General features: G+C 50.3%; 1 protein-coding gene across 1 annotated transcript in view; it reads left to right on the top strand.

The window, feature by feature from the left end:
• The window catches only part of LOC146861608 (contactin-associated protein-like 5), a 1,183,739-nt gene that overhangs the window by 1,162,330 nt on the left and 6,522 nt on the right, over positions 1-14,887 (top strand). Inside the window, exon 23 of the mRNA XM_085646457.1 lies at positions 11,373-11,444. Within this exon, the coding sequence (XP_085502583.1) occupies positions 11,373-11,444 (72 nt within the window). The remainder of the gene's footprint in view (positions 1-11,372; positions 11,445-14,887) is intronic.

Consider the following 14,887-nt stretch of genomic DNA (forward strand, 5'->3'; position numbering starts at 1 on the left):
TTACAACGGTCCGCGGCAGCGCCAGCAGGTCCCAATGAAGGTGGTAGTTACAACGGTCCGCGGCAGCGCCAGCAGGTCCCGACGAGGATGGAGGGTGCAGAAGGCCGCGGCAGCGCCAGCAGGCAGGATGATAGTTCACAAGGCAGGGCTACGGCAGCGCCGGTAGTCCGTCAAGGATGAGTTCTTCTCGGTGTCTCTCGACTCCAGGATACAACTGCCTTCCTGCTCTGGAGCTGCCCCAGTTATAGGTCTGGCGCCCTTTGATGTCCGGACCCTCGCACTTGGAGGTCGGGAGGTCCGGGATGAGGGAGTCCAGGCACCCAGCAGGGGGGTGGAGCCAGCGCCCGGGGGAGCTGGGGGGCGATCGGCACCTGGCGGGGGAGAGCCATCGGCACTTCTTTCTCCCATCGACCTGCCAAGTGGTCCGTTCACCTCCTGGGTGGATGGTGGTGCCGGGATGTCGGGGCCTGGCCAGGCCCAGGGTTAGGGTCGAGCTGAGGCCACGCGGCCTCGTGGTGCAGTGTCCAAGATGGCGGCCGGGCCGGGCGAGGGAGCCGGTAGTGGTTCGGCCCCATGATACAGAGATGTCCGGGGGCAGGAGTCCCGTCTGGAGACGGGGTGCGGGTTGTTTCTGTGGGTAACACCTGGAGGGCCGGAGCTCGGGCCCTGTCATGCAGGGAGGGAGCAAGCCCTTCATGTGGCCTGTCCAACATGCGTCCCCCCCAGCTGAAGGCGGGGAGAGTCACCCATCCTCTTGGGGACTCTCCTCGTCGAGGCGGAAAAAGCGTGACAGGCCATCTGCGTTGGCGTGGTCTTGGCCCGGTCGATGTTCCACAGTGAAGACCATCCCCTGCAGGGAGATGGACCAACGCAATAGGTTGGGGTTTTCCCCCCGCATCTGCATTAGCCACTGCAGGGGTCGATGATCTGTTTGCACCCGGAAGTGGGTACCGAAGAGATAGGGCCGGAGCTTTTTGAGGGCCCACACCACTGCGAAGGCCTCCCTCTCGATGGTGCTCCAGCGCTGTTCTCGGGCCAGGAGGCGTCTGCTGATGAAGGCCACCGGTTGGTCAAGTCCCTCGGAGTTCAGCTGGGAGAGGACCGCCCCGATGCCATGGTCGGAGGCATCTGTTTGTATGATGAATTCCCGACTGTAGTCGGGGGCCTGGAGCACAGGGGCAGTGCACATGGCGGCTTTCAGCTTCTCGAAGGCCGCTTGACAGTCTGGGGTCCAGTTGACCTTCTTCGGGTGGTTTTTGGATGTGAGTCCCGGGAGGGGCCACACAATGCTGCCATAGTCCCTCACGAACCGCCGGTAGTAGCCGGTGAGCCCCAAGAAGGCTCGGACCTCGGTCTGCGTGACTGGAGGCTGCCAGGACTGGATGGCAGCGATTTTGAGTTGCAGAGGGGCCACCAGACCGCTTCCCACCTGGTGTCCGAGATAGGTCACGGACCCCTGACCAATTTGGCACTTGCTGGCCTTGATTGTGAGGCTGGCCCGTTGGAGGGCCTGCAGGACCTCTCGGAGGTGGTGGAGGTGGTCGGACCAGTGGCGGCTGTACACAGCGATATCGTCCAGGTAGGCGGCGCTGAACTCCTCGAGCCCCGCCAAGACCTGGTTCACCAGTCGCTGAAAGGTAGCTGGGGCATTCTTCATGCCGAAGGGCATGACTTTGAAGTGGTAGTGGCCATCGGGGGTAGAAAAGGCGGATCGTTCTTGGGCCCGGGGTGTGAGACCGATCTGCCAGTAGCCCGCTGTCAGGTCGAAGATGCTGAGGTAGCGGGCAGCCCCCATGCGGTCGATCAGTTCATCCGCTCGGGGGATGGGATGAGCGTCGGTTCTGGTGACAGCATTCAAGCCCCGATAGTCGACGCAGAATCGGAGCTCAGGAGTGGTGCCGGGGGCAGCAGCTTTGGGGACCAGCACGACCGGGCTGGCCCAGGGGCTGTCCGAGGGCTCGATGACCCCGAGCGTGAGCATCTTTGATACCTCCTCTTGGATGCAGGCCCGTACCCGATCTGGTACGCGGTACGCCCGGTGTCTGATAGGGGGACTGTCCCCAGTGTCCACGTCGTGCAAGCACCAGGGGGTGACCCCTGGGGTGAGGGAAAACAAGGTAGAAAACTGCAGCAGGAGGTCCCGGCAGCCTTGGCGCTGTTCCGGGGTGAGGGCATCGGAGAGCCGGACCCCGTCCACGGAACCATCTGTCTCACGAGTCTTCAGGAGATCAGGGAGAGGCTCGGAGTCTTCTTCCGCTCCACTGTCTGTAGCCATCAGGAGGCTGAGCTCCGAGCGCACAAAGTGGGGTTTGAGTCTGTTGGTGTGGAGGACCCGGAGGGGGTTCCGGGGAGATTCCATATCGATGAGATAGGTGACGGGGCTCTTGCGTTCGACCACTTTGAAGGGCCCCGTCCACTTGTCCTGCAAGGCACATGGTTCGGTGGGGGACATCACCCACACTTGTTGGCCAGGTTCGAATTCGATGGAGGAGGCATTTTGATCGTACCATTTTTTCATGTCCTCCTGACTGGCCTCAAGGTTCGCTTTCGCCATTTCTCTGAATCGCCTGGTCTGATTGCGTAGGGTCAGGAGGTACTTGAAGACGTCTGGAGGGGTCTTTAGGGGGGCCATCTCCCAACCTTCTTTGACTAGGCTGAGGGGCCCTCGCACAGGGTGCCCGTACAAGAGTTCGAAAGGGCTAAAGCCGAGGGACTTCCGGGGAACTTCTCGATAGGCGAAGAGGAGGCACGGAAGTAGTACATCCCACTGGCGACGGAGGGGCTCTTCCAATCCCCCAATCATTCCGTTGAGCGTGCGGTTGAACCGCTCGACTAGTCCGTTTCCTTGAGGGTGATAGGGGGTCGTGAACCGGTAGGTGACCCCGCACTGTTGCCAGAGGGACTTCATATACTTCAAAATAAAGTTTGTGCCTCTGTCGCTGACGACTTCTCGGGGGAAGCCCACCCGGGAGAAGATCCCCATTAAGGCCCGGCCGACCACCGGGGCTGTTACAGTTCGCAGGGGCACAGCCTCGGGGTAGCGGGTGGCGTGGTCCACCAGTACCAGGATGAACCGATGTCCTTGTGCTGTACGGGGGTCCAGGGGCCCCACAATGTCTATTCCCACCCTCTCGAACGGGGTGGTGACAACTGGGAAGGGTTGCAGAGGTGCTTTGAGTTTGCGGCCGCTCTTCCCGCTGGCCTGGCACGTGGGGCAGGACCGGCAGTGGTTGAGGACGTCGTTTCTCATCTTCGGCCAGAAAAAGTGGGTCTCCAGGCGACTGTTGGTTTTGTCCTGGCCCAGGTGTCCAGCCAGAGGGACATCGTGGGCCAAATTTAACAGGAAGTCTCTAAAACGGAGGGGCACCACCAGCACTCGACTGGCCCCTAACTCCGCGATTCTCTGTTCACTGTACAATAGGTCGTTGTCCCAATAGATCCAATGGGCTCCGGTGGTGTCCCCTGCGCTCTGGGCGAGGGCTTGCTGGCGGAGTCCCTTGAGGGAGGGAAAGGTTTTCTGTTCTTGACGGAACTGTTCCTGGGTGGGCCCCCTTCTTGACGCCACTGAGCCAGGTTGGGAAGGTCCTGGGGCTGAGCGAGCCCTTCGGGGGTTTGCTCTGGGGGGTCGGTATGGTCGGTGTCCTCTACTGGAGCGATCGGGGGAGGAGGTGCTGGCCATTCTGGTTCTTCTGGTCGGGGGATGGCACGGGCGGCCATGGACCGGGTGGTTACACACGCCCAGTCCGGGAGGCCCAACATCCCCAGGTGCTCTTTTCTTTCTACGGCGGCCCACGGGGAACTCTCAAGATCATTCTCCAGGAGACAGTCTACGGGGGCATCATCTCGGACCGTCACCTTCAACATGCCGGAGACTCCTCCCCATTCGAAGGGGACGCAGGCCATCCGACATAGACTCTCCGAATTGTCGGCTGAACGGACGGGGCAGAGAATGTTCGGCAGGATCTGCTCTGGTTTTACCAGGTGACAGCGGACGGCCGTCACACTGGCCCCCGTGTCACGTAGTGCTTCGGCCCGGCGTCCATTAATGTTCACCCACTGACTATATTTTCTGGTGTTGGCGGGTAGGGGAGCCCGCGGGACCATGTCTCTTCCCCCTAGGCACGCTAGAACCATGGCGGCCGGTTCCCACTCTTGTTGTTCCTGCTCGTATTCTTCCTGTTCTTCGGAGATTTGTTCTCCCCCCAGGGCGGCGGCAGCTACCTGGCGGGGTCTCGGAGTTTGGTTCTGTGGACAGTTCGGGTCATTGGCGTAGTGGCCGACTCGCTGGCATCGGTGACACGTGACATTGGCTCGGAACCCCGGCCGCATCGGGGGGTTGCCCCGGCTGGCCGGGGGCGGGGTGCTGGCAGCGGGAGCGGCCGGGACGGTGTCTCTTCCTCGTCCCTGGCCTCCTCCTCCTCCTCGGGGACGGTGCTGACCTTGGTTGTTCCGGTTCTGTTCGTGCGGCCCTCTCCGGCCCACTCGGGTGCTTTCCCACCGGTCAGCTTCGGCGGCGAGTTGCCGTGGGTCAGTCAATTTACTGTCGAGGAGGTGCTGCCTCAGCTCGACGAAGCAGTTGTTAGAGAGGTGCTCCCATACCATGAGATTAAAAAGTTGCTCGTAGGTCGTTACGTGGCTTCCTTGATCCAACCCTCGAAGGCTCGGCTGAAATAGTTGACATATTCCACCCAAGTTGTACCCGGGATCCGGGTGCAGTCTCGGAACCTCTGGCGGTACATTTCGGGTGTGAGCCCATATCGGGTGAGGAGGGCAGCCTTCATGTGGTCATAGGATGACATCAGATGGTCTGGGAGCTGTAACAGGGCATCGCGGCCTTCATTGACGAACCTCCCCCATAGACCGGCTCCCCAGTCACTTCGATCGATCCGGTGGGAGGTCATGGCGATCTCATAGGCCTTGAACCACTGTTGTATGTCGTCCTCTCGGACATACTCTCGAACGACATCCTTGGGGATGTGGCTTTCTTTTCTGTCACGCCCGGGGTGCGCGGTCGCTCGGGCACCTCCAGTTCTTTGTTCTGCTTCCGTAGGTCTATTTCTGCCAGTTTGCGCTCGTGTTCGTACGCTAATCTCTTTTCTTCGAGCTCTCTCTGCCTCTGTTTTTCTTCCCGTTCTTCTCGGAGCCACAGATGTTCTAGGTTCAGTTTTTGTTCGGCTAATTTTAGTTCACCGTCCATTTTGAGCCGTGCCATTTCTAGCTCATGTAGTCTGCTTTTTTCTCTCTCTTGGATCTCTTCCTGCGAGAGACCCGTTCTTCGCTCCTCGGGAGCCGTGGTGTTCCTCTCTGATGCTGCAATGTTTTGGTCTGGGGATCTCGCGGCCCCGGTTTCTGCCCACGACTCAATGGCGTGCTTGAAATCGTCTTTGGTACTCAGGCCGGTGGTAGCAATGCCTAGTTCAATGCAGAATTGTTTCAATTCACGATGGCTGTACTCTTCCAATTTCTCCATCTGGAATTTCTCGGTGGATCCGCTCTCTTTGGTTGACATTGTGGTTTCGTCGTGGGGTGAGCTACTCTCTGTACGATTACGCGTTGATTCGGATCGCGCCGCTGGCCACCAATGTTAGACGGACCGGGAGGGTCGGCCGAGGACAAGGGGAGAGGTCTCCGAGGAGAGCCGTCTCCAGCGATCGTACAGACGAGTAACTTCCCCCCCACAGATGTACACCACACAAAGATAAGGTTTAACGTTCTTTATAAGCAATCTTTAGGTACGATAGAATGGTACAAGGAGGTCAGGACTCAGGGGTCCCCTCGATTCTAGTCTCTTGGTTGGGAAAGGGGGTAGCGGGACAGTCTTGTTACCAATCTGGTAGATGCGATGATATGATGGATAGCTCACAATCCTCGAGCTCGGTGTTCTAGCTGGACGGGCCGCGGCAGCGCCAGCAGGTCCCGGTGAAGGTGGTCGTTACACGGTCCGCGGCAGCGCCAGCAGGTCTCGATGAAGGTGGTGGTTACAACGGTCCGCGGCAGCGCCAGCAGGTCCCAACGAAGGTGGTAGTTACAACGGTCCGCGGCAGCGCCAGCAGGTCCCAATGAAGGTGGTAGTTACAACGGTCCGCGGCAGCGCCAGCAGGTCCCGACGAGGATGGAGGGTGCAGAAGGCCGCGGCAGCGCCAGCAGGCAGGATGATAGTTCACAAGGCAGGGCTACGGCAGCGCCGGTAGTCCGTCAAGGATGAGTTCTTCTCGGTGTCTCTCGACTCCAGGATACAACTGCCTTCCTGCTCTGGAGCTGCCCCAGTTATAGGTCTGGCGCCCTTTGATGTCCGGACCCTCGCACTTGGAGGTCGGGAGGTCCGGGATGAGGGAGTCCAGACACCCAGCAGGGGGGTGGAGCCAGCGCCCGGGGGAGCTGGGGGGCGATCGGCACCTGGCGGGGGAGAGCCATCGACACTTCTTTCTCCCATCGACCTGCCAAGTGGTCCGTTCACCTCCTGGGTGGATGGTGGTGCCGGGATGTCGGGGCCTGGCCAGGCCCAGGGTTAGGGTCGAGCTGAGGCCACGCGGCCTCGTGGTGCAGTGTCCAAGATGGCGGCCGGGCCGGGCGAGGGAGCCGGTAGTGGTTCGGCCCCATGATACAGAGATGTCCGGGGGCAGGAGTCCCGTCTGGAGACGGGGTGCGGGTTGTTTCTGTGGGTAACACCTGGAGGGCCGGGGCTCGGGCCCTGTCATGCGGGGAGGGAGCAAGCCCTTCATGTGGCCTGTCCAACAGGGGGCCTCCTATCTCCGGTTCCACCTCCACTCTATCATCTGAGATGATAATTAGATTATCAAAGTTTCCGGACCCCCCAGTGCGTCAACTCTCACACAGTGTTGCGTTAGTTGGCACATCGGGCAGAGTGTAATCTAGAACCATCAAAGAGCTGGTACTCACGGACTTGCTACCAGGAGGTTTGTCATCCAGCGGGTCTAATGGAACTGCAGAGCTTAGGGTTGCTAACTCCTGTGTGAGGTGTTTTAATAGCCCAATGGATGGGGGTTGCTATATTTACTGAACATTCCTGCCAGTACCTCAGACTCGCTTGGCAGTGGCTGAGCCTGTGCACTTTGCGTACCTTTCATTGTTTCTTTCTTTGCATAATCTGGCCTGTATTTAGTTTGCTGCTGTGCCACCGGTTGGGCATTTAGCCCACTTGGGGCAACATTCCCACCCCCAGATTTAGACTCCGGGCATCCCCTTTAAGAGTTTCATTTTCATTGCCAGGCTTTTCTGCACTAGTAGGAGCCTGCTCACCTTTAAAAGGGAACAACAAGCCTGTGCACATGTAAAGAGTATCTACAGATCAGTTCTCTGTGTCGTGTCTGGTCACAGAGTGAAAGTATAACATCACATGGATACGATGACTGTGAAGATGAATGATCGAGAGGTGTATTCGTTTTTTTTCTTTTATTCCAGAATGGTTGCCCAGCCAACATGTGTTTCGTCTGGGTAGGTACACCACGACTTCTTCAGGGCTTCTGGGAAAACAGGATGTAAAGAGATTCTCTCTGCCAGTTGTAATTCCGTCCCGGCTGGTGAAGGGAGGTCAATAAACCTAAAATGTTGACAGTCCTGTGTAGGGACCTCAAGTCGAGCCGAATGTAGAGGCTTCAGCACAAGTGAAAGTACCCAATGAGGGAACGTAAGGTACGAATATAAGTCCGGGGCTGTTCGAGGCCAGTGCAATATATTCAAGGCACCCGACTCCAGGCCTAGTAAGAGATATCAAGAGTGGATATCTGGGGCAGCGAGTACACTGTATCTTTTGGTCACCGGTTCTGCGGCACGACAGATACAGCGTACTCGCTGTCCCGGATATCCACTCTTGATCTCTCTTACTCAGGCTGGAGTCGGGTGCCTTGAATTTATTGCGCTGGCCTCGAACAGCCCCGGGGTCATATTCGTGACTCACTTTCCCACATTGGGTAGGTGCACTTGCGCTGAAGCCTCTACATTCGTATCGTCTCGAGGTCCCTACACAGGACTGTCAACATTTTAGGTTTATCGACCTCACTTCACCAGCCGGGACAGAAGTACAACCGGCAGAGAGAATCTCTTCACTTCCTGTTTTGCCAGAAGCCCTGAAGAAGTCGTGGGGTACCTCCCCAGACAAAACATGTGTTGGTTGGGAAACCATTCTGGAATAAAAGAAAAAGAACTGATACAACTCTTGATTATTCGCCTTTACAGTCATCGTATCCATGTGATGTTATACTTTCACTCTGTGACCAGACACGACACAGAGAACTGATCTGTAGATACTGTTTACATGTGCACAGGCTTGTTGTTGTCTTACATGGCCTTGGGCCAATTAGTTTGGGGGTTCAGGGTTATCCCCTACCTGTGGCACCATCCTACGTAGACCAAGAAAACAACACGCACAAACGATGTTGGTGCAATTCCCTACCACATACCCTCAAACCCTTTTCTCTTGTGTTCACCTTTAAAAGGGGGTTTCCCCAGCACTATTGGTGTATTCCACTGGTTGTCCTGTGCAGGCTCCTGGCACATTGCTATTCTGGTAAAAGACGTAATTTAAGTGTCTTTATTGATCTTATGGTAGAAGCTTGTGATCAGCTTTGAGGTGGGTCTTCCCCTGGGTCTATCCATATTAATACCAATTGAGTGGGAGATAGATTGTGATTGGACCTCAGCAGGCTCTACTTGCAGGGTCAGAGATGTGGGGGTCCAATGCACTAGCATTCCCTCTTCCTATGCCATCATTCCCCTTTGGGGAAATTGCGAGTAACTTGTTGAAAACTCTTAGTGAGCACCTCACAACCGCCTGTTTGGCACATCTGATTGCCCAGGTCATGATGCTATAACACAACAGACACAGAGTTCTTGTGAATACGGTTGGCTATCGATGCCAGATGCAGTGGCTCTGTTGAAGGGGGCATTGATAAATAGGGGAGGAGCACTGTGTTCTGTTCCACTCACCCTTCCAAGCAAGACAACTGCATTTCCACTAGTCATAGACACGAATGAAGGATAAAATATATTTTAGAGCTTTCAAGAAACCGCTGCCACCCCTTAACCAAGCTGGGGCTGGACTAATGTATTTCAGCATTTACTAAGCAAGTTTGCACCATTGCCTTCTGAATATTACACTCTCATTTATGCTATCTGAGGCACTACAAAATATGATGTTAAGTCAGTTCAAAGGTTGGTCTTGCACTGATCAATTAGTGCAATTTAAATTCTGCACTTTGTCACTCAGTGAAAATAGTGATGGAAAACTACTCAGTCACCATTGCACTTCTGATAAGTACCCTGCTGCAGTGCACATATTCTATGGCTCCAGGGCTTCACACTCTACGACACAATTTTAGGGTTTCTGCAGAAAAGACAGTTTGGGAAGTTGCATGTCTGCCAGAAACTCTAAATGAAACCAAATTTGTCAGAAAGATAGATCTTGAGCCATACTGTGTGTTTTTGTGAAAGTGGTGTAAATCCATTCAACGGCTTTCTAGATATTATGTTTCAAAATTTATGCATATTTCAGGCAGCAGACCCAAACAATAAAAAACAAAATCTTATTGGCTGCAGTAATATTTTTTTTTTTAAAGGGCAGGCTCTCACACTTTTCAATTTGAAGTCCCCTAGGTCACCCAGGGTTGGGGGGTCAGTATAATGCCTATATTTTGGGGGAGGGGTGTGCAACTCCTGTTCCCCTAGCTTTGGAAAAGGTCCTGCGAACCATCCCCCAAAGCCAATGTTTATGTGGAGCAAGGCGTGTGGCCTTTCCTGAGTCACATGAATGCCTCGGGACCCCATCTACAGAGGGTAATGTCTTTTTTGCGGGGAAGGGACTGACATCTGACCCTTTTGAAGGCCCCTGGGACCATCATCTCCCTGGGCTGATGTCTTTTTATGGAGAGGGAACATGCAACCCCATCCTCAAGTCTTCTGATTACTCCGGGGACCCCATCCCCAGGGGCATATGCCTTTCCCAGGCGATCCCATCCCCCCATGGACCCAACACATTTCAGTATCTCATGGACCCCATCCCCTGTGACACTGAAGATAGCTTCCACCTGCCACGAGTGGAAAAAAGTCACTCCCAGCCATGTGTGTGCAACATAATGGAGCCAGCTCCCACTAACACCCAGGATGGGTGCTGGCAGTGATGCCAGTGGGTATTTGCGTCCATATGGTCCATTGACCTATTGTCACACCCCCAGCAACCAGCAGAGTTTTGGGTGGCCTGGGTGAGACTGGGCACCCATATAAAAAAAAGAAAGAAGGAAAACATTTCACCATTCCTGCCTGCGCCCTAGGAAGGGCTCAGCCTGAGGAACTGGCAGGGCACTGGGCCTTGGGGTTTCCATCCTCAGCCCCCAATAGTCTTGTAACCTGTGGATGTCCCTGGTTGGACACCTCGAAAGAAACGTAAAAAAACAGGAAAGTAATAATAAATAAGCAGCCATAGGCCCTCATTTACCATTCACTGCCCCAAGGCAAGGAGCACCCAATAATTCCCTGCAAGGGCTTTTCATTGGATGTCTTTGATCCTGCTGGTGCCCATAAAAAATGGCAGAGGCCCCACCATGTAGTTTTTTTAAATATTGTCGGGAGCTGCAGGTAGCACAGCAGTCCCTCAAGCAATATATTATTTTAAGTTGCAGTAAGTTTCTTGGGTAATTGAATCCTTGATACTAGGAGAGCTTACAATTTTTCTAAGCACTCCACACGCCTTCTGACTGGCTGTATGCCTGCATTTTGTGGCCTAAACAAGGTTAGAAAAAGACTCCAATGCATGTTTATGGTTGCTTTAAAAATGCTTTATTGAAAATAATGTGTGACAACCACTATTATTACATATTGCAATGTATGTATTTATAACATATACATTTGATTATAGTTATTGGTGAGTTTTTGACGAAGTCGATAGGTCTGCTTTATAAATGTTGATGGGCTTACCTCCTTATAAAGTCAATAGGTCATGCCATTATATTTTAGTGTTCTGACCCCTTGATAAAGCCAGTAGGTTTTCTTTACTTAAAATAACACCCCTTTATATTGTTACTTACAGTTAAAGAAAGCTGAAATTAATTCGAAAAAACTAAGGTTAAAGTAACGTTATATTTAGGTGAAACATAGCATTTTGAAGCACTAAAATTCACCAGTTATAGTTAACTGAAGTGACTATAACTCGCACCTTCTCCATGCACAGCTTATGACCTCACCTATTACATCACTCATGACATGTTCTGTGACATAATTGATAACATCATTGATAGCATCTGAAATGACATCATTTATGACACCACTGTAAGTAAAGGATATTTATTCCATTAAAGTTTTTTGCAAATATGAGACTTAATAAATAGGCCAACTAAATATTATTCTTTGGTGGTTTTCAGATCCCTTTGGGAATCCAGATGAACATGAGCAACTCACAAATGTAGTAAGAAATGACTCGGCTGTCATTGGAGGTAATTTCATTTCTTTTTTTTCAAAGTCCTATAATAGTAAAATCCAGCTGGACCATGTCATTGATTTGTCCTAGGCAACAACACAGAGGTGAACGCTGAAGTTCGAGCTTCTACAACAGATTATTTTGAAATGAAGCACAATTACAAATGCTGATCCTAATAATAGCCTAATAGTATCTGAGTACATTCATAGTAAAAAAAATAATTGGTTCTGTATACAAAGTATAGGTGTTTTGCTCTTTATAAGCACTGTAATTAACAAACAGTAGTAATAATGCTCTTTATTTCATCCAAGACACAATGACATACTAAGTTGACCCTGCCAGGTTGAAAATCATGGCCTGTAGGTCACACCAGATGTCAATGCCAAATGCTTAACTCACTGAGTCACCACTGAATTGCCTATTCTTTCTCTCATTATTGCTGATACCTCTCTGGAACATTAGATGAGAAGAATGTTTTACTGTTCCTTTGCAATCACTGGTAAAACTATATGATATTGAGCATTTTGTGCACTTAGAAACAATAATGAGGAGGCTAGCAAGTTGTTCTCTATTGAAAGAAAAATGCAGAACTCACATGCTCTTACAAATATCCCCCAGTATTACAAATCTATTTGGGAAACAAAACAATAATAAAGTTAATTGGCCTTTTGTGTTGCCCCTCTGGATTGGTCTAGCACTGAGGATTCATGAGGGTGATTAGGTGGTCCATGCAAGAAGGTTTATCCAGGTTACTGAGTGGTTCAGAAGAGGTAGAATGTGGAGGTGACTAGGTGATTGAGGCGAGAAGGTATACACAGGTGACTGAGTGAAAAACGATCAAGAGTACAAAGAGGAGATCCAGTGGTTGACAAGAGAGGGTATATGGAGATAGAGGGTAAATGGAGGTGACTCGGTGATCCAATAGAGACTGTGTAAGAAGGTGATTGAGTGATCCAAGCGAGAGGGTATATGGAGATGAATGAATGGTACAGGAGAGGGGGTACAAGTTGGTGATTAATTGGTCCAGGAAAGCATTTAAATGGAGGAGAATTAGTGGTCCAGTATAGAGGTTTAAATGAAGGTGACTGAGTGGCCAGGAGGGATGGTATATGGAAGTGATTGATGAGTGTGGACTTGAGCAGAACATGGTATTTGATGACTTTTAGGTGTCCATAGAGAAAGAGTTGGTCATCAAGGGTGAAGAAGTTTGATATCAACACATACACAGTTAGAATTGCAAAAAGTTACATGTCAGATGTATAGTTTGTTGCTCCATGTCATACAATTGAACAATGTTTAAAAAAAATACTGTATATATTTGTATTTATTCTATTCTTACTGTTTGTGTGTTTTTTAACTTCCACTGAAGGTGTGCAGTGTCCTGTGGAGTGTAAAACATTTGGGGCACACCTATCAAATAGGTTTTGAGATCAATGTCAGTCCATTTGTATGCAAAAATATAGTAAAGTCTCTTTGATGACTATGAGATTTTAATAATTGTAATATTGTTAATAGAAATCAGGTAGCTAATGAGAAAATTGCTTACTGTCTTTGAAATTTGTTTTGAACCTTGCTTATTTTTCACTGAATTAACTGTTGGATCCCTTCATTCGTAGTCTAGCCTACTTGAAGGGCGTCCACTAAGAAGGAAATTTAAACTCCTCTTTAATTTGAAACCATTTCTGAATCATATGTCTCTAGATAGTCTACTAGATACACACTTTCATGCTACACACATATAGGCCATGAAAAAGATACTTAAAACATATTGTCACTTTTTTCATCCAAAGTGATTTACATTAGAGGTATCACCATCATCGACATCACTTTAATCACATGCTCGAACATACATTAGTAATCAATACGGAGCATGATAATGTTAGGCTACTTTTGGGTTGTAAACCTTAGTGTAGCCATGGCATGAGTCTCTCATCAGTGTCCAATTTTCAGATAAATAATATGAAAATCATTACTATCAACAACAGAGGTTTCTTACAGATACTTACATTCTGATAATGTTTTGGAACACACACCATGGCATTACATGGCCCCAAACCCTGAATTGTCCACTTGTCTACTAATACCGAAAATAAACTCCATAATTAAGAGCAAGCTTTTGAACATATTGCGCTGTATAAATGTGATGCAAACTAGGGCAAAGTGTTGCATTTGGAAGTTTACTTTCTAGAGCAAAACATGTTTTGAGTGGAAAAAGAACAAAAAGGTCTATGCGCTATTTTACATAAAGGGGGTGTTGTACATGGATCCTCCCAATGCACCAATCTTGGGATTTGAAGGCAAATCCCTATATATGAATATTTGGATACAGGAATTTGCAGCAAAAATGTACACCATTTCGGGGCAGGCATAATGTTAGAGAAAAGTTTTCTTTTATATCTTTGCATTTGTGCTGTCACACATACAAAGTTGTATAAAAGATAAACTATAACTAAGCATAATGTTTTGTACTAGAACGAACCGCTTCCAGTACAAAGCTATGCTTGACATTACACACACAGTTTTGCATTATGGTGCAAGAGCGTTGTCCAAAGGCAGCCTAATGTCTTGTACTTCAGGGAGTGAGAAAATTCATGCCGTATCTTAGTAGATATGGTGCATTCTGCTGTTTCCCTTCCACACACTGCAGCGCAGCAAATTTGGTTTCTGCACTGTGCTGCATCAATATTAGGAAACATTTAAGCCACTAAGGGCCTCATTTAGGCTCTGGCAGATGGCCTCCAAAATCTGTGAGATGGCAGAGGGGTTGTTTCTAAAACAAAAACTTAACAAAATGAGAGCACCTCACACCAAGGAACAGGGTTGAGTAAACCAAAAGTCTAAAGATTTCCCTAAACAAAGGTTAGAACTACAAGCAGTCACTGGCTATACGTTTACCTACATTATAACTTACAACACAATTGAGTATCACAGAAAGTTAGAAAAATATATATGGCTTTCATCCTATTATGATAAAGTATGTCCTTTAATAGCAAATATATGTAAAGACACATATACATAAAAAGACCACATTTACATATACATAAAACAGGGACAAGCTGTAAGACAACAAAATTAGTCTTCCAGAAATACGCTTCTACTCTTTTTGTCATTAGGACTCCATGAATTAGATCAGTGACATAAAAGGACCACCAGTGCACTGCAGATCGTGCCTTCAATTGTCGTCAATGCTAAGCTTGGGCAAAGCACTACGCTACGCTTGCGTAGTTTGCGAAGTTCGCACTACTTCGCACTACGAGAACTGCACATAGCACAGTGCAAACACACGTAGCGTAGTGTTGCATAGTGCTGCGGTCATTTTTTGCTTGCTCGCGGTCCTCAACGTCAAGTTGGCGACCGCGAGCAAGCAAAATGACATCCCGGCGAGACTTTTTCCTTGTTCGCGATCAGCAACATCAAGTTGGCCATCGCGAGCATGGAAAATAAACCTCCCGGCGAGAT

The sequence above is a fragment of the Triturus cristatus genome, chromosome 3_1 (genome assembly GCF_964204655.1).
Source record: "Triturus cristatus chromosome 3_1, aTriCri1.1, whole genome shotgun sequence".
Taxonomy (NCBI): domain Eukaryota; kingdom Metazoa; phylum Chordata; class Amphibia; order Caudata; family Salamandridae; genus Triturus; species Triturus cristatus.